Raw genomic sequence first — 21,076 nt, forward strand, 5'->3', positions numbered from 1 at the left:
AACCAACGTCACCTGTAACACAGGCAGTTGGAGGAGCTACGGTGGTTACCGGCCACAATGACCGTCCTGTCGGAATGATCCTCAAGGTCGGCCCATATGCAAACGAGAGAAAGTACAATTTGTGTGCCGTCACCCCTTGGATATCCCGGACTCAACCATCTATTTTGTGGCGTCTGGCTGACCACCCAAATCTGACCATTAATTGCCACAGCAACGGCAACGTCATGCACATCAAGACCAGCACCCATCACAATCAACCTGCACCACGATGCTTCGTTCGAAAGCGCCGTACAGCGGCGGGTCGAGCGCCGTGCAGCGGCGGGTCGAGCGCCGTGCAGCGGCGGGTCGAGCGCCGTCAAGATGAACCGCAAGCGTAATGACGACAATAAGCTGCTGCTGTCGCCGCCTGCCAGAAGCTGAACTGGCGGAGCCCCCGACAACTAAGCACTAAATACCAGTTACGGATGGTAGCCGCGAACGACGAATGGGTGAAGGCGGCAGCTGTGAGGATAAAGAAGAATTCGCCAACCGACGATGCTGGTTCTGCTGTCGATAATGATGGTGGTGGTAGTGATTCTGATGACGATGAAGGCAATAAACAGTCACAATAACGGTGGTGACTTCCATAATCGAGTAGCAGGACGTAGCTATGCTCAAGCTCTTAGCGCAGATAGGATCCAGGCCGTCAAAGGTTAGTTGCTTGACTGATCTGTCATCTGGCTGACCGCCCACTTGCTTATTGACTGACGAAATGCTCCAATTATTCCGTTGTCACCGCGTTACGTTGATTCCTGTAGCTCTAGCAGATACAGCGAACCAATAAGGTACTCACCGCCTGCGATATCATAGTCGGCAACAGTAGACAACAAAAAAGAAGAAAACTAAATAGCAGTATCATTCATGTTGCTCGTCAATACTCGCGACCACAGAAACCGTAACAATATTCACGGTTACTACATTCTAGAGTAAAGGTATATCCCTTAAAATGCTTCTGTCAGTGTTGCTATTTCAGCCCTCTGTCCCATACCGCACCACACCGATAAGGTAATTCGCTACGCCTAACCATAGCTATTCCGTGGTTCGAAGGACGTTTGTTCGGAACTCGCTCAGAAAATTATCAGGCTGGCATATAGATAGTCAACCCTTGCGATCGGAGGCGCGCGCACGGTAACATACAAGAACGCGACTGTACGACTTAGGCGATTCCAAAGATTGTCAGACCTCGTTCGCATTTTTGTTCGTATTTGTTTTGTGTGCTTACAAGACTAATTATCTCTTAGCAGTTACGACGACTGTTCTTTGCTTTGAAGGCCGACCAACTGGCGACCGACCCGCTCTCAACAGCAGGGTGCTGGCGCAATAGCGGAGCATTAGGTCGCGATTTGGGATACTTCTCTAAATTTCCCTATTTATTTTTAGTTTTTTTTTCATCATTATAAAGGAGAAAAAAGCTGCTTTGTGATTTGTTTAGTAATAGCGCTGCCGCTTTATAACGCGGTGAATAAACGTCTTTTCGGTTCCTAATCAAAGGCCTACGAGTTTCGCGATCGTCCAAGGCAAAATGGCTGTTAGTCGAAGCGATCGATGCATAACGAGATGTTGCGGGTGCGATAAACGGTGCCCGATAAGTGTTCGTGGCGATGGTAAATAATGTGACTTAAAAATTTTGTTGTTAACTCTTGGAAAAGGTAATTCTTACGCGGAGTTACATGTAGGTCTAGAACCATGCAGAACTTAAGTGAGTCTTGTTAAAGCGCGGGTACTCAACCAATATTCATCTGAGCTCTATGCTGTTCCTATCCTTCTGATCTAAGTATACTGTTGTCGTTATGATGTATTAGGTATGTGTTTGCCAACTACGCTTGGCAACGTGTGAAGCTACATAGGCTGGAAGGTATACCAATATACGTTTGGAGCCTCCGTAGAAGACCCGATGAAGACGCAACTGTGAGTTCGTACTTCACTTAGTGTCTCCGGAGTATATTCTATACTGTCTCAAAAGCTAGCGCACTGATAGCTAGACGTCACGTGCAGATGATTGTTCGAATTGAAACAGATTGCCGTATTGCAATATGTGAAGCCTTCGTATTTGGCGACTGAATCAAAGTGGCTGATGGCGCTGCTTTTTAATCGCTTGTGTTATGTTTCAGTTCAGGTGTTTGCGTAACGTAATTTCACGGCGTCAACCCGCTATTAACCGGTCGCAAAACTCTAGAGATAATTATCCCAACAGCCGTTGAATTATTGGGGTATCTACTTTTGCTGTAGCACCGTTGCTAGTTATGAATCCCAGCAACAGAAGCAGCCGGGAAACAGCTACGCGCCAGCCTTCTCCGACTGACTGCGCTGTTAACACTGTAACAAAGTCTATACGCTACGCATAAGAATCGGTGACGATTAGCAGACGACGAGCGATGGGCTAATGAATACTTTACGTACAGAACGCCTTTGGAATCAGCACGTGCTTGCTGGGATGCAAACACCCACATGTTCATAATGTGAATTATAGCTTAACATTCTGTGTTTTTTTTTTTTTTTTCATTATTCCTGCTGTGTTGTCGTTGCTACTGTCGATATAATTAATTCACATGACTGGCGCCTCTAGCACACTAACTAGCCGATACAGATAAGACAGACCGATGCCACGTGGTGGATACTTCGATTCACCCCTGCCAAAGTAGAAGCGGCAAAGGAATAAAATGAAATAAAAAAATGCAAGCCATCGGAGGCTCCGTTTCACGTTTCTTAGTGCCCCTGCCACTGTTGATGTTGCCATCGACGCTACGCTATATGTAGTTAGTCAGCTAAAAAATTTGCCGTTTACCCCGTTCCCCCGTCCCTTTGCAGCCGCGCCTTTTTAACTTACGTTGTCTGTGGCAAGTGCTGGCAGAACTTTGGGCTGCACGAGCTGACTTAGCAGTTGCAGCTTATAAGAAAAAATCTTCAAAGTTCTTAAGCGGACCACCGCACGCCGCTAGATCTGGCCGGAAGTTTATGATGTTGTTGTATTATCGTAGCAGTTGCGTGAAAGAAAGGGAACTGACGTGGTGCTTTCGTCAGGAGCGGTATTAGTGGTAATGTCTAGGAACGAGTGGTGATGTTATTCACAGAGGCACGATTCGCTGTGGCTACCGGTGGGGCTGGCGGAATGGACAGGGGATTAAGAGGCACTGGTTCTGTTGGCAGGAATGGCGTGCGTTCAATGAATCTAGGTCGATACAAACGCGCTTTTTCTATGGTTTAGGAGACCAGGTGACTATTAGCTCTTGACCCGGCGTTACTTCAGACTGGAAAAACACGTGGCAGTTACGTGTTTGTTTCGTGCGGTATAGAGAATGACAAACGAGGCTGTAAGCAGGATCGTACAAAGCAGTCCCCACGCTCTGTCCTGTAACAGGGCCAATCAATAATGTGCGAGCTGGAATATAATTAGCTAGCAGAGTTCAACCCGTAAGTTTAAAAACAAATGCATAAGTACAACTGCATATAGTACGTGTAGGCTGAGCGGCGCGTCACAAGATATACTCGGGGGAATATCCCATAGATGTCCATATGTTTAGCCATGCTCCAAGGTAATTTTAGATAATCAAACAAACATTTCATGACAGAATCACGACATTTGAATTTCAAAACTACCTTGGACCATTGCTAAAGCATGATGAGCCGCTAAGGTTGGCGACGAGAAATTTTAGGCCTTTTATAATGATAGTTCAGCATTGATGTCGCAATAATAATAATATTAAATACCAGGTATTAGGTATAGTTGACTTTTGACATACATGCACAGATTTATTGTACTCGGGTAAGAGCATGCCACATGAGATGTACAGCATCCGCGAATTTAAGCAATTCTCGTCTAAAGACAGCAACATCCGCTGTTTATGTTTCATTCGAAGTAAAGGATAACTAGTGCCTCAGCAGTTCGACAGTTTGCCCTGGACAGGAGTCGTAAGCCAGCCGATTCCTGTTTATGACAGAAACTAACGTGGAGCTCAGCGTTGAACGCCGTATTGCCACTCACCTCGGAACCGTCTGGACGTCTGATTAAGTCGACCTCTTACATTATAAGCCAACGCTATTGACAAGAACAAAAAACAACTTAATCAAATGGGATCCACTAGTGATTCTCTTCAGAGAAGGGTACTATTCAAGCAGCAATTTTTCGGACGAGAATCGCGTGTTCGGAAAACATAGCTCTCAATTAGCTTTCTTATATATATATATATATAGTAATAATAATAATATAGATTTCTTTACTTAATGAACCATGTTTAAGTTAACATGTCACTTAATCTACTTAAAAAACAAGACCCAGATTATATAAAATTCATAATGTATAAGAATTCGTTCAATTAGAACCACTGTGTACCTACCAAGGACCTAGCACTAAATTGCATAAATACGTTTCCTGCTACGACTTTTAAAGGCCTGTTAATAGAGGGCGTAAGTTTACATATAATGACCTAAAGCCGACTAATTTTATCGTAAATACCTGAGCTCTTCCAGTTTTTTTAAACATCTATTTGACAAACGCGTCATAATCAAAATGCGCATATCAGAATATCCATATATTTGGTGATAAATGATTGACTGGCGTTTTCCCTACTGAAGTCACGTCTACGTACTTTCCTAATAGGTTTCACTACATAAGTCTGTTTGAGCTCCGAGTAACGATGTGTTAATGATTGTAACCCGGATTTACCTTGTCTTATTCAGAGCGAGCAGCACAAGCAATAGGGAAGACCTATTTCGACATTCAAGTAAAGCGATTGTCTAGGGTTCTAGAAACGCCCTTTGGCCCTTTGTTGAGTTTCCCCCTATCTTAGTTTTACCTTGACAGAAATTGTTACAAGCCTGTTTGCGTCTCTGACTCATCGCACGCTGATTTTGTTAGTGAGTGTTCGCCATGGGATTCGGAGGTATATCATTGAAACAACGTGGCCACAGTACAACAATAACGCAAAAACGTCGGAAAAAATAACATCCCATATTTGTACGCTTCGTAGTCATTTGTACGTAAAATATGTTGACATGAATCATGAACTAAATTTGCCATTCTGCTTATTCATTCGTTAAGAAGATCTTGATAACAAGAAAAGCTCTTCTCAGTAGATAGGTTAACCTTCAGACTTTTCTAGCACTGCTGAACGGAACGCACCCAAAAACATAAATTCTGCTTCTTTTGTGCGAATCAGATCGCATCCGTTCTTCTGGACTTCATTGTTGTGCCTCGGTTATCTATAATCAAATCAATATATTCTATTACCGTAAGCGTCTCTCGGGGTTGCTAACGTCTTTCGCTTTCGCTAAATTATAATAGCACTTCACGGTGGATTGAAACTAAGGGACTATGCGGTAAGATTTGCGAACAGAATTAGGGATAGCAACGGCCTGGCCTGATTAGAGCATTGTGGTATATATAAGGACGCTTGCGGGTGACTATGTGTCTGGAAGTAGCTGGCCCGCTGGAACGCTAAGCTGCGACAGAACGCACAATGTTTTTGTACCGTCTTGTGGAACGAGGCGGAGAACCGGTATAAATATTTTGGCCGTAGCTCTGGTCGTACGGCATCCAAATATTGTCTCGTTCCACAGATAATTTTAATGACTGGCGTTGGCGGGAAAACTACAATATTAGCTACGATATAATGCTCGCAGCAAAGTCCACTGAAAAGCCTGATGATAAAATGCCTCGCTCTGCGATATCTTCGAAAATACCAATATGCTGATTCTCTACGTAGCAGATGTATGATCGAATGTATCGCGTACGTTAGATATAGTTCGTTATTATTTGTAATTTTTATATTGCCAAGTTGCAAATGATGTCTCTGTGCTTTTAGCTTCGCCAAGAAATGTCTCGTTCGACGGATTACGTTAACTGGATCTCGTCCTGATTGAAACAGGACGGAGGCCTTTGTTGATTTCTAGCGTTGCCAGTACTGCCCTTTTTACGCGTTATTTACACATGTTGTATGCTGGTGCGCATGATTGTATGTCCACCTTGACACCTACTTTAATCTCAGACAATCTCATCTTTCTTCTTCCATTTTGATTACTTAGTGGATCTTTTGCAGGCGGCTTAAAATAACCTGTACCGGATGCTGGACCGTTTGATTTGGGCTGCTTGCGCGGGCATTTCACTGAAAATCAAACTATTGCCGAGGTAACATACTAATGTGCCGAAATGTTGCCAAATGAACATTCATTTGTCCGATTCCTGTCCTGCTTCGGATCATACCGATCTTCAGTCTTCCCTGCTGGTCGGACGAACAAATGTTGCTTATCGTTGCATCGACCCGCTGATGTTGTCCTTCTTGATATTGAACAAACAGGTCCGTTGCGGACGAAAAAAGAGGGTGAAAGAAGTGTTTTTTTCTAACAGTTAGCCCATGATCTGAATAGTTGGCACTTGCAGCACTGAAACAAGCGGCGACGGCGTAATCTGACCGGCGGAATAAACATCTATGGAACGGCAGCGACTAGAATCGGCTATATTCTTTTCCCGTTGATTCCAGATACGCAGCGCTAGCGGTAATCGTATGAGCAGCGACACGAATACGCAAAATCAGTGATTGATTTCCAATAGTCAAACGATATTAATCCGTCCAGTTGTTGCTGGCGCTACTGTCGTCGTCCATCTTGAAATGAAGGTCTTTCTACTGGCGTGGTCGCTTGTCAATCGCTAGCAGGCGGAGCCGTTCTTCGAATAAATAAGTAGACTTAACCGCTGGTATTATTGCTAAATACTAACTGTGCGATGGTGACAAATGAAAAGGTAACAGGCCACACGATTCCATTTGCTTCGATAGTTTAACCGCAGCGTTGTGCAGAACAAGTGCAGACGCTAGAATACTGCATGGACAAGATCGGAGAAAAACCAAGCGAACATCGAGTAACAAAGTGACTGGGAGAAAAATTTATCTAACACATATACACTCACAGGTATGCGTTTTCTTAGTGTGGATTAGTGGTGTTTATCTCTCTCGCAAGTGTTTATATATTTCAACTCAAGTGGGAATACACCTATGTAAGCGCGAAAGCAAAAATGAAATAAAACCGTTTCGAACATGATACCACCCCACCGCTCTGGAATACGTTGTAGAGTTAGTTAATTGACCCAGGTAATGGAATAGTGCTCGACCAACATGAAGTCGTTCTCATACTTAACCTAAAATGCCCTAGATGAGTACATCAGGTGAGCTTGCGTTGTTCCGCGTGCTTTGCATTACATTTGTATTGTGCTACGCATCCTATTGCGCACATTGTCCGCAATGCTGATTCTCGCCGTAATGGTGTGGATTGTGGTGTGCCATTGATTTTTCGGTGCTTAATTTGTTATTTATTCGTTATTTGGCCCGTTTATAGTTTCTTTTTGGCTGTTCTAGAGCATCTATGAGGTGTACCGCCAAGAAGGAGTCGGCCGACAGCATTTACACAAACCATCTTTCTTATTTGGCGACATCGATGCTTGGCTATCGAAATGCCAAACGCGATCACATCCCCGAACCGTTGCCGTTGCCTGCGCTTCAACCATATCCACGTCAACTCTTCACCACAGTCTGCTAAATCGGGGGCTATCAGGAACACTAGCATTGGTTGGTCACGGGGGTCTGGTATGGTCTACGATGATCAGTTTGCATCAACGTCCGCATTCAACTCGCATTAACGAAAGCCAAGCAGACAAACGATCGTAGCTGGAAGTAGGCGCGCTGCAGACGACCTTGAGCGCCAGCATCAGCAATAGCGGCGAAGCCGCCTCCCCTATCTACCTGCTACAGCCGTAACGTTTTGCGCTGCGACAGCGCACGTTGAAGTGCAGAAAGCTACGCTCGTTGATGGGTTCGTCTGGTTTCTATTGCCGCTGCTTGGCCAGACCCCTATCTTTTGTGTCGCCGTTTCTGAACTGAGCAATACCAACGGCAGAAATAAACACTTCCGAGAGTTTGTTAGATCCGTATGTGAACGGCCACGACTGCAGCAATAGCAGGAACTTCCACAAGACAGGGAGATGGATGTCAAGCCCGTACTTATACGCTGCGGGTCACATTGCACCGTTTTTTTTTTTATAAGCGATTCTATTCGCACTATTGGGGCCGATTGGCTAAAAGATAATTTTCAATCTCAACTAGAACTATAAGATGCAATATTATGATCTAGACGTAGCTGCTTGAGGAGCTGTGAGTGTTGGAAGCGTAAGCAGTGTTTCATGAGCTCTTTCAGTTCAGTCCACCGATGGGATTGTGACCTTGCACAATCAGGCGATAATAGTTACTTAAAACTAAAGTTGTCTGTAGTACTAACGTGGCATAGCACAGATATACGTTTCTTGATTTGCAACTTTTAGCCACGTGAAATTATTCCCAAACGTCGCACACATTACGATAGTCCATAGACATACATATCTTACAAGCCTAAATGTCCACGGTACGATATCAGCCTATCGGACGGGTGTATCGCGCTGTTCCAATAGCAATGGTACGCATTATTGTAAAAGTACTACAAAGCGTGGTCCTTCGTCGACTTGTTACGCAGAAACCTGTCGTAGCAACTAGTGCAGTCAGGTCCCTGTTACTGGCACTTGTCCAGCAATAGCAGAGTCTTCAACCTTCAAATCTGCATTTTTGGCTTTGCGTTCATTTCGTGCGTCGCCACTATTTTCCGCTCTATCGACGCCACGATGTCATTGGCCTTTCCAACGCCAGTGTCGAGGCTATTAGGCTAAGCCGCTGCTACTGGCTTACACAAATTCAGCAAGATCTCGATGTTGTTGCCCATCTGTACGTAAGGCTCCCGACGGGGTTCGGATGAACACATATTACCCGTCGTATTCACTGGCACCCCGCTTATCTACAAACAATTATCCTATTAGGACAGCCAGCGTGGAAACAATACAAAGGCAGCATAAGACGCAGGTCAGAGAAATGTACGTACAGTCGCTAATCCTAATTATCTGGTGTATGCGCATGACATGCTGCCCTATCTCCATCATCATCCCCATCATTTCACTTCATTAAATGACCAGATTGGTTATTAGTAACGTGCATTGCGAAACAGCAATATACTATAAGCCCGAACGATTCTGGTGTTGAACGCGAATCAGGTACATAATAACGTTGTTAAACGGCCGCGTTTCTTTGGCTCGGGACATCGGTAGCTTGTCGGGGCGACCGCAAAAATGCCCACAGATGTATTTCCTTTTCCTTCGCCCCCAGAAGAATCGCTGAGGTGGACAGAATACAATGACAAAGATACGACGAAGCGCAATGACAGCAACAAGTATTCTGTATCTACTGTAGCTGCTGTGTGTAGCTTCGGACGTTTCTGGAACGGCCTTGGAAAGGATGACGTTCGCTCCTGAAGGCCCGAGTGTGTTTTCTCCATACTCGGCGGCTATTCTTATGCAAGTAATGTAAAATTGTAGCAAAATGTGGAACTTGCAGCTGCTTGTTCAGTCATAATGATTCTTGTTGCAGGAGCGACTAGCTAATTAACAGGCACATGGAAGACACTTAAAATATTCGCACACGACAGTAAAATGGAGATCTCTCGTCAGGCGCACAGGTATGTACACGTGCAAATCTCTCTTGCATAACGATGTCCCGGATGATAATGGTGATCATTTGAACAAAGAAGACACTTTCTTGTCGGCCATATCACTCGCGAAGGCGAAACAAGCGGCAAGCATGTACATTCAAATGTTGTATTCCACAAGTGATTACGGTGCGTGCAATACCAGATCTACCGGTACCGCCAAATATGAGCATACCTAGAGCGTTAGCGTGTTTATTTTGTGTGTGAGATAGGGAAAGAGTGTCTCTGTGTGTGTGTATGTGCATGTGCTGATACAAACCGCGATGAAGAGGAAACCACTTCAATGCACTGTTATCGTCTTTGACTTGAAGTGATATGTGGGCGAAATAAGCCGGGGGATGAATATGACAAGGGGCAACGCTAGCATCGCTTTATCGACTTTGTACAATGTCTGTCCTGAATCGTCGACCCTGTTTTTTTTACTTCAATATGCTCCAACATCAATAACTATCGTATGTGCGATCGGAACGAAACGCGCTTCCCTATTGACCCAAGCTAGTAATAATCGTATGCGGTGCGAAATAGCCGGTTTCCTTTGCGATCTTCTTGCTCAGTACGGACGGGCGCGCAAAAAAGTCGATAATAGTATAGCGGGGTCCGTATTAGATCACATCGGACTATGGCAACCAACGCGGTTCGCTACTTACTCGTGAACGTTCAGCAGCTGATCATGCACAAATAACAGGGTATTCGTGCGAACTGCTCTGGTCGGCGCCACCTCGTGGCGTTTGGCCGATTCGCTGTTGCCCGTTAGTGGTTGCCGTTAGCCGAGCGGTCTGTGCTGAAGCAGCTCACGACTGGCGATTGTCGGCAGGAATCGCCTGCGGACGTCCTTGAAAGTGGGGGGCAAGGCCGTAAAAAGAGTCGGCTGCCTTTGGCTAATGGCAAAATGAGCGTCGTCTATAGCAGCGTGGCTCTTTTTCATCTGTGGTAGTGGCGACAGCAATAGAACTGGATTATCGCACTTCGTTTAAGCCCCATGATACTAGCAGCTCCGTAATGAGAAAGAGGCCGATGCTGGTGAGATACGGTAAAGAAGCTGGTGGATGTAAAGGTCCCTTTGGTACAGGGCGCGGTTATTCTATATTAGCTCGAGGGGAAATATTCCCCTGGGCTAAGCAGCATATCATGAAGAAACGACAAATTTCATGTCTAGAAGACTAAGTATTATTCGTTTGAATGAATGAATGAATGAATGAATCCTGGTCGTGAATGGGCATTTATTTGGACCTTCTAAGTGAAAGAAAACGCTGCGCGATTTAAGGTGAACCAGTAACGTCATTTGGCCGTTGTCTTCAAATGGGTTTTGCACAGTGAGGAAGTCTCGTTGTGTTATGCCAAATGTGAGAAATCCGCCCCATAATTGCTTCCGACTGTTCATGTTTTCACGGTCATCGCTCAAAACGCATTGACAGGATCTACAAGTGCACAGTAGACAAAAGCTCACGCTCCTGTGAGCGAAATGCGTCCAGTGGTCAGCCACACTAACTAGCAGATTCAACCTTTGAACCGCTTTGAATTCCCACGTTTTTCACCAGTAGTAATGCGTAGATCCTAACCCTATACGTAACCCCGTAAACGTAAGTTTACTCGAAACCTAATTATCTAGAGCTGTCGGCCGGGCAAGCTCCTGAAAAAAGATCGCTCACTCACAGAGACTTCGCTCGTGCTTTTCTATCTGATTGTGCTAGGGCCGTAGTCACAGTAGCGGCATCAGCTCCTATAGTAGTGACAAAAGCAGGACTCTCGTCGTACGTACAATAACAAGATACTCGCAGCAATACTACGATGTTGTAGCGGTGGCCATAACCAAGACACCATCAATATTACGGTTGCCAGTTCTTCATAAGCTATGATATATATATTGGACTTAACAATCCTTTGAGACTTAACGGTCGCCATTTTCCGACAACCTTCTTTATCTAGTGCTTGACCACGGTTATAAATACCTGGTCCATTGTCATGCCGGTGTAGCCGGCTCGTCTGGTCAACCCAGCACTAATTACGACTTAGCTGAGCAACAAACGCGTTCTCGAACAGGAGATAGGTTCACATTATTATATAACATGCTGAGCCGCCTAATTGCAAAGCAGATGAACGATTCACGCCAAATTGTCGACGAAATTGAACAACGATAGTCTGTCATATTTAACGTACTGTATGTGCATACACAGATGCTTATCTAAGTGCACAGATATATGCACCCTATGCGTCTTTTTTATGTTCCATCATACGGTGCGCTTATACTGGCTACAGTCGGCAAGTAGATACAGAGTGAATCTACTACGGTGAGCCGGCCCAGATTATTACAAATGCTACGGGTTTTGCTGTTACAGTTGCGGTGAACGGATCTCGGGATTGGCTATACTGCCCTGCCTAGGCAGCGATAATAAAACAACAGCAGGTTAAGCAAAAAAACCCGTCCCCCGCCCAAAACCCGTTTTAGCTAATCGCTACGCGAGGGGTCGTCCGCCAGACGTCGCCATACACACACACGTACAAATATCGAAGACGCCGAAAGGCCACGGGAGGTGCTCACCACACCGTTGACAGCAGCGGCCATAGCGGCTCTGGCCGGTAATGTAAGTAAAAGTAAGTCGCTAGCTACAGAACAGAAGGGAACACGACCATTTTTCAATGGTTTTATATTGAAAGGGTGTACGGATTGCTACTCGATAATCTGATATGCTCCTCAGATTGTTAAGGACTGTATTGGGTGTTTACGTCAGTGTTTATGGGTACTGATAAGCACGGATCTATTAGTGAGTATAATGAAGACCATCTGACCGCTTAACTTTAACTGAGTGGCATATTCATTGTAGGAATAAAAACAGCAAAACTGCTGTAATAGTGACAATAATAAAGTCATATTGTTTGTAGTTTAGGGTAGTGATAGCTAAAACGAGCACAAGTATCTTTTATAGCGATGTACAGGATTCGGTGAGCCATTTCAGCCATTACGGCTTCGACAGATGCATGACTTCGGTAGCCACATGCACATACGTTGAAGCTTTCACCTCACCGTTATTCTGCACCATAGCAATATGTGTCACACATAGAGCACTGCACTTTTATGACTCATTGTCAATACGGCCAGTGGGCAATTAAATTTTAGCCAGCCGATTGGTAATCTCTCAGTCGGCCAGCTACTGCGCGTTGCTGACCTAGCTTTGTGCATGAACCCCTGTTATTACATCCCTCTTTTTACAAAAAATAAACAGATCAACTAGACTTGTTCAGGAGTCGTTGTCAGTATGGTCTACAATAATAGAAACTCACAATCGGCAATGTAAATTTTTCGTATCAGCCGAAAATTCAGGCCGATTACACCATTTGCTTTGAATATCCTCCACAGATACTCGTTGCAGTCGTCTCAGCCATTTTTTCACATCATAGTGTGATTCTATAGGAACAGCTCGACGTCTGGCTCCGCCATTTCTCAGCGTTGTCGCAGTTTGGAATTATGACTCAGATGCCATTTCGAGGTGACTCGTCCATGGCAACTTGGACAGGGTGTCAAGATCTCATCATCCATACGATATCCTGACGTACACATCAATGCACATATAGATCCGTCGTTTGGGATTAAACTTTATATACTTTAATTCGGCAACATACCTAATCGTGTTGCAAACATTACCTAACTCGGAACATGTAGAACTACGGAGAAAAAACAAAGGAAAGAAAGAGAGAGTAGGGAGAAAGATATAGGCTTGTACATCGGAAGCCGCACGGTACCATGGCGTAAAAGGCTTCCTATGGCAATTGTTGGTACTTTGCAAACGTAGCATCACGTCAGCTACGTTCACCTTCGCAGCTTTAGCGTCGGCGATATCTATCTATGAAATGTATTTATAGGTAGCATCAGTTTGATAGACCAGCGATAGTATCAATGCAGTCATCGCGTGTTAGGTCCAGAAACTAATGCTACGCCCGTACGTTTATTCGGCGAAGATGATGGGTAGAAGAGAGCGCAAAGGAAGTAAAGCGCTTCTATGACGCGTACGATTATATCATTTTACTATATTATGAGTGCGAGTATACACGTACTGGCGTGAACGTACCGCTGCTATTGCAGTTGTTTTTACTGCGATTTTTCTACTTTATTTCGACCTGTCTTCGTACTTAGTCGATGTTGATAAAATGAAAACGACAGGATTGGATGGAGTGGAGATGGGAAATAGAGCAAAGGCAGAAATAAACGGAGTGGGCGCAAAGAGGAGGATATCGCTAAAACTGTTGCTAAAACTACTGCTAGCACCGCCCCCCGTACTAGAAATTCTTGATGTATTATGATAATATCCATTGCACCAGCTCGACTGGACAGCCGACTAATATAGCAAAGATCATTAGATATATTGAGCTGTTGTTATACCCGCTGGTAGTAACAAGGATACCAGCGCAGACTTGCTCCGGGGTTCTGCCGCTTGCCCCATGTGCCCTAAGGTCTCCGGCCCTAATCCGGGGACTCTTATGTCTATGTATTTTTCTGCTGAAATAACAATTATTATCATTGGGTGACTGCGTATATAAGAACTGCCAGAATCGCATTGTAATAAGATGATCAAATAGGGGAGCCTAATGTACAATTCTACTCAAGATATCTACCAGCACAAAATGAACGAAGGAAACGATCGACACAGTGACCACGGAACTTTTGATGACAAAAAAAGGACTGGATAAGGGGATTATATATACGTAAGGGGACAATATGAACCAATTTGGATTAGATACGCAGTTGTGGACCTGTCCAATGTAGGAAATGCGAACAGCTGTTTTACAGCTCGATCAAAGCATCGGTCGATTGATCCTGTTCAAAATGTTGCTGCAACCGTTAACAACAGTGTAATCTTAATGGTTTGAAGTATTGTTTGACGCAGTAGCAATTACTGGAAAAATTATTTCTAGGTCATGGAAAGGACCGTATCTCTAGGCAGTGAGATATTCGTTAGGCAGTCGGCCAGTTCAGGCCAAACCTGCTAAAGAGCTGAAGTTTACTAATATGGTATCATATACGGTAACGTATCGTAATACCGTTGTTTTTGGTTTTGTGGCGTTTGTCGCCTTCGTTTCCTGTGACTAACATAGCAAACAAAGGCGATAGTTTCATGTTAATTAGCTTATGGCATGAGAGCGTGGTAAGGACAAGCACGATGGTGACGAATGGAAAATGAGAACGCAGCACAATTATAGGCGTAGCATTCTATTAAACGCTTTCGAGAAGCTGTTCGTTGAATTGGCCTCGTTTAGAGATGATTTCACGTATAACGGAATGGCCACATTTAGCCGTTCTCTTTAGCAGCGAATGATCGATCAAAAGGCCTGCTAGACCTAAGCCACAATATCGTTGTACTTTAGCTCAAATACAGGTACGTATCTATAGATATATATATATATATATGCAGCTTGGCGATCGGCCGCTTTCTGGGCATCTTCGAAAGGATCGACAGATACTTCACGCGCTTCTTAGCCGGCATTGTAATCTTAGGTACAATTTACAGCTTTTGTTCGTCTTGTCTAGCTTAGTCCTTTCCCCTTCTTTTTATCTACTATAATCTCGATTCGTCTAGTAATAGACAGGCATATCAGCAAATACAGTGCCGAAATTGTATGGAGAAGATTTTTCGCTAAGCGTCAGTAGCGGTAACGTTAGTCTTTGACAACCTGTCAATTCCGTATCTGCTGTGCCGTTAAGAGCATAGCTATCTACTGTCAAGCGCTGGATTACCTGACTTTTAGGCCAAGTATTCAGTGCGATCTCGTATTCACATTAAGCGCTAAGGACACGTAACAGTAAAAAGATTCAACGGAACAATCGATTGTGTGTTTGACAGGGCACCGGATAGTCGCTATTGAAGCAATGCACAAAAGTTATGCGGAATTTACGCTGACTGCTATTTGCTACGGAAAGCGATACTTCTAGTCTATTACAGGAAACGTCTAATCGGACGCAATTGTGGTCAGCTAATGGAAGAGTTTCGGCCAATTTTAGGTAGTGTATAGTTAATCAGAAATTGAAGTTCCGGGCCGGCTTCAACGCAAGCTTCCTTGCCCGATCAATCCGTAGACCTAAATCTTTGTATGGTTCATGTTATGGTAAAGCTTCTTTGGCACTGCTATGTAGCTAAGTGTGGTCCTCTTGTTCTCGAAAAGTACACAATTATAAGCGTGAGTGATAATTTATTACGTTTTTTCTGTTTCTATGATAATAATCTTACGGTAACGTATGTTTGACTTTTTTTCTCGGCCGTTTGTCTTTTGCTGGCAATGTAGTATACTTATGCTCACAAACGTACCACTTAGGTCTATTTTTATTTACATGGTAGTGACGCCTTATTGATTTCTGCCTGTTTCATTGATCATACATTTACTACGCATTTATCATTTCTTTTATTTACGATATACTACAGACGTATGTGTGCCGCCTTGGTAGGCAATGCATGTTGGCTAGCGTATTTCGTTATCATTACTTAATTTTCACCTCCGCGAAATGTCACACGCGATGCCAGCTGCAGCCGCTACACTATATAAGTATATTAAACGACGTGTACATATGTACATACGTTGTGGTTTTGTCGCTGTTATCGTTCGCAAAGGCCTCTTTTTTGATGACGTTTTCTGGCGCTCGCCGAGTCAGCGACTCAGCTACCTGTGAAACTCGTAGCAATCACCATGGTAATCTTAGGGCAAAAAGATCGAGAACAACGGTTGTCTCCCACAACCGTCCGATCACACCCGATTCCGCCACATCGATCCATCTAACTTGACCCTGTCACGTATCGTGGACATGTTACTTTGCTGGCTACAGTGTTATTGCTATTCCGCGTAGACATTACACAGGATAAATGATGTCACTGATCCGTAGCGACTCGGGAGGTGCGGCCCAGCTTAGTGAAAGACACGCAATGGGCCCGCGAACGGTCATTAAATGTTTGGTAATTCGATTTCTGTATGGAAACTATCTAGCTTACGCAGTAACGCAATGCTGAGAAAAAAGCAGGTAGAACACAACAGCGATACGAAGCAACTATCGATAGGCACGCGCCGAGATAGTGGTACATACGCCGTCACTGAGGGTGTATGTACACTATACATTGATATGAGCAGGCGTGCAGAGATAGTATCCCCGCAAACGATGGATCGCGTGCATTTCAGAGAAACGGGTCGACTATCATGTAGCGCATGATGTTTATTTAGGGTTTCAACGGCGAAGGACGCTGTACCTTAGTTAACCGTCGCTTGAGCGGAGCGAGCTCTACTTTGACCGGTGAGAATCATTTTGTGATTATGAAGTTCATTACAATAGCCCGCTTTTTCCGTTGCACACTGGAGATTTTCCCGTTTACAGTAGCGATATATTTCGAAAACAAATCAGACACAATCATTTGTTTATGTGCTTCAAGGTTTTTTTCAAAGAACTGCTTTGTTGAAGTTCTTCTATGCCAAAAGAATACAATACCAATTAGAAACTCGAGAAAATTTAAGCGAACTTTCTTTTCAATACCTTTACTGATCATCAATCATAGCCGCGTTACCTATTCATTCGACTTTACGCTCTGCAAGTTACTCGTACTGCAAGCAGAATTGTTGTTGTTTTAGGATCGCCAACGAATTGGCCGCAACTATTTCTCGGCATAGGTCCACGGACGTGTCGCCGCCTTCGTTCGGCCTTTGTCGCAATATTTGTCGCCGATGCCGTTACCGTCACATCTCACTTGATTAAGTATCCAACGAATGATTTGTCGGTGAGCCATCCTGAGAAGCAGGCGTTTTACGGACGGCTGATGTGAACGTGGGTGATGATGCGGAGAGGGCGAAATTTGACATTTAGGAAAACCTTGGCGTCTTTTCGTTGACTAGCGTTCCAACCGCCGCCGCCGGTTTTTCTGCTTGTTCGACCCTAACCCCAGTGACCAGCGTAGGCGATTGCTCTTTTTTGTTTCTAAATTATCAAACTCCGCCGAACCGTTTCCATTATCTGAACTCATCGATGTCCACTGCTTCTTCATGACGACAACAGCAGTGACACCAGCGACGATAACACGAACGATCGTACGCTGTCCTCACATATCTAAACGAGACGGCGCAGTCTAAAAATCAAGATCCATTAGGCATGACCGTTGCTAAGCTAAATGTGTGCGACGACATCGATGATATACAGGAATATCGCCAAAACTCGAGGAACTCCCCAGTGTGTCGGCGGGGATAGACTACCCGACTGGCGCAGATGATTTTTTGATGCGATCGTACTCTTTTTTTTCATTTTGCCTCAATTTTTGTATCGCGGTACCTTGGAACCTACGCGTTCAGCTTGTCATAGTACTGCGATAGGCCCATCGAAGAACTGGGCCGCAAATTTCGTTAATGTTGTAGACAGAACGTGTCTTCGGTAGCACAACTGAACAGAGCTTAATGTTTAAATCCTTCACGCACACAAATACACATACAACCGGATATGCCATACGTGTGGAGACACACGAAGTCTGATTGGAAACACCGAGTAAGAGGCCGTCTTATTACTGCTTATTAACGCTGAACGAGCGCGTTTGGTGGACAGTCGAAGTGGCAACAAAGCAAAAATCGATTACGTACAATTTAATCAGACAGAAATGGAACAAGGGTAGAGCAAGCGCGAATCAACAGCCGCGAACAAATGGTAGTGACAGATAGAAACAACAGGCAGCCTTACTAAAACCGATGTAAGCAAGCAAATTATACAAGTCCAAAAGGTAACTACGAGGCAAGAGGAAACGACTGTCAAATCGCGGTCCGCATTTTTGTTTTTGTATGTGATTAATTGTTTCTTGTTTTAATTTTTCGCAACGCATTTCTGTACTTTGTGTTATTCTAACGGAATCTTTTTTCATATTTGAAATACTGCAGGCGATACTAATGGTATTACAAACCGGGCCGCATTGCAGCCGGCTGTAACAAGGTAGCATTAACAGGACGCGATTTCTTTCGTCATGATCCGCCAGTGTCTCTTCCGTTTTCGTATCAAAATAGAAGTACTATACAGAAGGCCACCGTTTGTGACGCGTTTGGCGGCCGTTGCGGGAACCGGACAACTGAACTGAAGTCAGGGATCAGTCGAAATCGGAGTTAGTGGAGATGATAGGTATAGACTCAATAGAGCAGTAACGGCGCCCCTTTGTCGTCTTGGCTTTTTTGATCCACACTCAGTTGCCGACAAACGAACACTTCCTAATCAATGGCCACTGGCAAATATCCGAGTTCTAACAAGCAGCGCGTTTTTTGGTTGCTAAGGTAACCAGGATCCTGCGAACGCAATGGGTCTGACAATAAATCGATAACAAACCAATGGAACGCATATATTACTTTGAGTTTCTTGCGTAAGTTCGTATACGATAGGCGAGCTCACTAAGCACATTGATATAATATACAAAACTCTTCTGGCGATTGCATTAGAATTCGCGTGTGACAGAACGTGCGCGCTTAGCCCGCATCCGCAAGTCTACAGGTAGTTAGGCTTCGGTGATTCTCTTATTTAGCGGCTGTGGCGCTGTGAAGATCCTTTTTGCCTTCCGTGTCGGCCTTGTCATCCTTTGAAGATCCCAGCCTTTGTCAACGTGGCGTCTATAGAGAACGCAACAACACCCACGAAGCGGAATTTCGTCGTTGCTTAGCCAACCCGCTGTTTCAGAGAGCATTGATATCGACTACCAATGACCAATTGATTACTGTAACGCCGCTGATATGGCATTTTGTTTCGATAACTAGTTGTGCCCGGTCAAATTGTAACCCAGGCAAGTTCGCCGATTACGGCAACGTCTCGTATTCGCACAGATGCTACAGAACACGAACGTACAAACAAGCACGTTACTTAGCAGTACGATCAACAAGCGCCAGCCGCCAACGGCCAGCGCGTCAAAGGCTAAAAACGCAACGCATTTGATCGTCTGTCTCTTCTTCGACTCCGTCGAAACCATGCCGCGATACAATTTATTAACTGTCGGGATATGTCGTTGGTGAAGATAACACTGCCAACGGCTTAGAGTCATTCCCTGAATGTCGCTATAGTCGTTCGTGATCGAATCGCGCCGGGAGAGACAGCAGCATAAACGGCACCACGCAACAACAAATGAGCCTGGCAGAAGAGGCATCTATCGCCTTCAATAGCGACGTCGGCGGCAGCAGTGACACTAGCGTCGCCACGAATGGAACGCTGGCCACCCCAGTCGCGTTAGACGTCGACTTAGAGCTTTTAATTCAACATCTCTCGCTTGAGGTTTTCCTCTATACAGAGTCAGAATCACTCGGATCCACAGTGTCACGGTTGGCGTCGCTTGGAAACAAGTGCGAAAATCTACTTGACCAGCAAAGACCAGCTCGATTCACTAGCCTACTCGATTCCGCCGTGGTCCGGTAGCGAGACAGGTCCACGGACCGTTCACTACGCATGACGTTGCCATCCGTTCACTGTATATTTATACGATAGTGGCATCGAACATACGGTATGTAGCTGGATAATTAATCATATAGGTCACTAGTCACAATGTCTATGCTGAAATACAAGGGGACGAGACTTCGCAAGCTATTAAATGCGGTCCAAGAGTTCGAATGGCTTCGCATTTAACAAGACAATAGATTTGAATGAATTTATGCTATATGCACAGTGCCTAGCTGCCTACTACAGGCGTACCGTTGTTAAGCCGTAAGCAATTAGATCGGCCGTTTTCGGCCAAAACGGCAGGCAACGACCGTTAGTAATGAATATCTCCATATACCCGACGAGACCGATATAGCAATTTACCCACTAATGTCTACGCCGTTAGATGCTATAGGACAATGAATGCGCAATTAGCTACTGTAAAATTTATCGAGTTTCGACTATTTCTCATCTGGGTTCATTGAGACAACAGGTGCTAGCGCCGATGAAGAAGGGGCTTATGTAAAAAAGTTCCTAGAAAATTGCCAAAAATTTGCCGCTAATATAACCACATCTTCATAACTAGACCGTGTGTGTCGTTGTGACACGCTCCGAGCCAGACGGTCGGTGTGTCCAAATACATGATAAGACCATATGTGTGTGTTTGTTTAGCATGTGAGAAAATGATATTTATTGAACAACACGCGTTTTTGTGCCATTAACAATGCGCTATCAACAAACACGAATAGGTAGAAGCTGTTTTCTCGTTAAAAAAACATCACTTAACTTTTAAGCGACATAACGTGATGCTGGATCAACTCGTTGCAGTGGCTATTTTGACAAGATAAATATACTTGTATTGTAAATAGTCTGTTTGTCAAAATGGTGTTTTTTTCCTTGCAGCTTACCTTAAACAATGTGTCCTTCTGATACCAGACGTCCTCTTCTTCGATATTCTCTAGTTCGTCCCTCGACCGGGAAAGTATTCTCCGCCGGCTGATCATTTTATATTTATTATCTATTTACTAATAAATACGATCTATTTACCTGGAATTAAAGAATATAAGCAATATATCGCACATTAGATAGTATCAG

General features: G+C 44.4%; 1 protein-coding gene and 1 long non-coding RNA gene across 6 annotated transcripts in view; one reads left to right on the forward strand and one right to left on the reverse strand.

Annotated features, from left to right (window-relative positions):
• LOC111269511 (uncharacterized) overlaps positions 1–21,076 on the reverse strand; it is a 121,890-nt gene that overhangs the window by 45,852 nt on the left and 54,962 nt on the right. For all 5 annotated transcript variants that reach the window (XM_086972128.1, XM_086972129.1, XM_022849163.2 and 2 more), the window contains one exon: positions 20,890–21,028. In XM_086972128.1, coding sequence (XP_086828254.1) covers positions 20,890–20,985 — 96 coding nt within the window. In that variant the 5' untranslated portion in view covers positions 20,986–21,028. The remainder of the gene's footprint in view (positions 1–20,889; positions 21,029–21,076) is intronic.
• LOC111269517 (uncharacterized) lies at positions 1,427–20,975 on the forward strand. Its single transcript, XR_002685803.2, has 4 exons — positions 1,427–6,942; positions 11,928–12,183; positions 18,475–20,066; positions 20,885–20,975. It is a non-coding gene; the product is annotated as an uncharacterized LOC111269517 (long non-coding RNA).

The sequence above is a fragment of the Varroa jacobsoni genome, unplaced genomic scaffold, assembly GCF_002532875.2.
Source record: "Varroa jacobsoni isolate VJ856 unplaced genomic scaffold, vjacob_1.0 scaffold_1391, whole genome shotgun sequence".
Classification (NCBI taxonomy): Eukaryota; Metazoa; Arthropoda; class Arachnida; order Mesostigmata; family Varroidae; genus Varroa; species Varroa jacobsoni.